General features: G+C 41.6%; 1 protein-coding gene across 1 annotated transcript; it reads right to left on the minus strand.

Annotated features, from left to right (window-relative positions):
• Positions 1 to 388: 388 nt before the first annotated feature.
• LOC149299875 (BTB/POZ domain-containing protein KCTD12-like) lies at positions 389 to 1,357 on the minus strand. Its single transcript, XM_089485926.1, has one exon. The coding sequence runs from the start codon at positions 1,355 to 1,357 to the stop codon at positions 389 to 391; it is 969 nt and encodes a 322-aa protein (XP_089342052.1).
• Positions 1,358 to 2,806: the final 1,449 nt, after the last annotated feature.

The following is a 2,806-nucleotide window of genomic DNA, read 5'->3' on the forward strand; positions in this document are numbered from 1 at the left end:
AGAAAAAAAAATATGCCATTAAGGGTGATTTGGCAGGCTCCATTCAGCCAAATTCAAGCAGGAAGGAGTTAACGTTCAATATATTTTGTCTCTTTTGATTGGTTCATGAAAAAGTATTGTTTGGGTTTAGTAATATCTTTCCTGTGTTGCAATCTGTCATTTTACTAAACAACCTAAAAGCAGATGTTAGTATGATTCTATTATTAATACTTTTTAAAGATGTACTCGTGTCCCGGGAGTGTCTCGCCAGTTTGTTTAAGAGTCCAGGAACAGAGACAATCCACCAGTTCTATGCACATATAATATTAAAGTGAACTTTTTTTTTCTTCAAAGGGGAACTGGGATATGAAGGAATCATTCTTTCCTTTGTGGATTCTGTGGCTTGATTTTAGTCCCTGCAAAACACATACTCAGTATAGCTTGTCCAGACTTTGTCCTCGCTCTGGTCATTGCTGGCAAAAGCACAAGTCCCAGTGGAGCTGCATGCCACCATGTGGAAACCAGCTTCAGACAGCTTGTCAAAAGCCTGTTCCAGAAAATTGAACTTGAGGTAGTACCTGGAAGTGTACCTCTCTGGAGGCCTGTCAGGATCCCTGCTTTCATTTAAGGTCTCTCCAAAAACTTCTTTGGCCAGGGATGTTTTTCCACAGACAGTGATGCGGGCCACCCTTCTAAACTTGGCATCTGCTTGTGCCTCCCGTCCAATTGTATAGGAACCTCGATAGCCGACAGTTATATAACCAGATCTTCTTCCTTCCAAAGACTGTGAAGGGGTGAGACGTGGGACGGAGGCTGGACTGCAAGAAGAGGAAGCATTGAAGCGGTATGGATCTAATGTTGGGGATGGAACCCCAGCAGCTGGTGAAGTTGAGGCTGGAATGATGCCTGTGTCTATGTCTGGATCTTGAATATTAGCTGGGGTAAGAAGCAAAGGTGGTTCTTCTCCGCCAATAGAGCTCTCTTTACTGACACGCAGAGGGTTCAGACGCTTCACAAGTTCAGGCAACTGAAAGTGCTCAGCTTCCCTCTGTAGGCGACTTCTTTCTGGGAAGTAGTCTGGTAATACCAACTGCAAGTCTCTCAGGTAATCCAACACATAACGAAATAAGAAACCATCCCGATCAAGAAAGAAGCGGCCCTTACTGTCCCGTGCCAATTCCCCAGGTTTCTGCTGGGAGAACATACGCCAGAGAAGAGAATCTGGTACGGACACAAGAGTCGTATGACGGGTCACATATACTTGCCCCCCAACATTTAGCTCCACAATTTCGGGAAACAAAGAGTCCAAGACTTTGCCTCCAGCACAGCCACCACCTCCTCCATTGGGTAATCCACGTGCTGTATCAGGTAAAGCCATCAAGGCTGGGAGACGGCAGATTTCTCAGAATTAATTCAACCCTCTAAAAAAATATGAAGTAATAAAAAAGAGAAAAGCAGATAGTAATTTAAAGGGGAAGATGGAAAGGTGGATGATTTTTTCTCTCAGCCAAGTACAGCTTCAGCGTGCTGCCTGTCTTGGGTGCTTTTGCTGTTCAGTTAGGACAGCAAGCCGCAGCAGATTTTTTTGTTTCCTTCCTCCCTGCGTTTCTGATTGAGGGAGCTGGCAGGGACTGTGTTTTATGTAGAAATGCACACTGGAGGCGTGGGAGGGAGGAGGGGAGGAGAGTGAAGGAAAGCACAAAGACAGCTGATCACATACAAAAAAGGGATTGCATGCAGTACAGTATGTGCATGCCTTGCAGATGTAACCACCAATGTTTGCCATTCAACAACACAAGCAATGGTGTATTATTGTATACTGTGCATCCTTCCCTGCTCAGCCATGCAGGACATAACATTACATAACATGACCAGGCAAACATAATGTCTAACCGTATCTTAGGAGATTGCAATGTTTAACCTTTCATTGAACACAAGGGGATGCCTGCAAATATTTGGGAACTTCTCAACATTGGACTTTTTTTCAGTAAAGAAATAAAATTGTAAAACTAATCTGACTAAAAAGACAGTTAACATGAGCATTTAGAACACTGAGGTCCTTCCTCCAAGGATTGACAGATGAAACAGATTGACACACGGAAGTATGATAACAAAAATCAGAAAACAAAACAGCAGAGAAAAATGGTGGCGGTTAACTAACGGGAGTATAGAGTCTACATAAGTCAAAAGATTGGCATTTAATCAAGGCAGTGGCGGCAAGAAAACCTTAATTAACACAGAGGTGTGAAGTGTCTAGAAGATACATGATACAGAGTGTCACACATGTCAAAAATCTAAATTGTTTGCTGGCCTCCACATTTTGGATTACTGTTTTCCTGAAGTCCCTATTGTATTTACTCTTTTTAATTATCTTTCTATTGCCGCTCATCATTTTTGGCAGGAATGACAGTAACAGGATTTTATGCATTATACAAATTTTAATCCTCAACTAACTCAAATAAACACGCCATTTAGAGTTTATCCAACATACAGTTAGACTAATAGAAATATTTGCAAATAATAATGTGTGTGGATATCCATACTGTCAAAGGCAGGTAGGAAACGAGTTTGTATATTCCTAATAATGTTTGAATATAGTTGAGTTGAGTTAAGATTCCTAATGCGGAAATACAATTAAGGCCACATGAGATATTTTAAGTATGAATGTGTGCTGCACTGTTTTGGGGTATAAAGTTATTAACCATAGCTAAGTGAATGGGGAAAAAAATCTAAATTCAAAACTGAAAAAATGGTCCTAACACAGCCAGGCCCGGACTGGGACAAAAAATAAGCCCGGGCATTTAAGCCCGAGCAGCCCATATTTATT

This window comes from Sceloporus occidentalis, unplaced genomic scaffold (assembly GCF_023333645.1).
Source record: "Sceloporus occidentalis isolate IW3139 unplaced genomic scaffold, rSceOcc1.0.p SCAF_27, whole genome shotgun sequence".
Taxonomy (NCBI): Eukaryota; Metazoa; Chordata; class Lepidosauria; order Squamata; family Phrynosomatidae; genus Sceloporus; species Sceloporus occidentalis.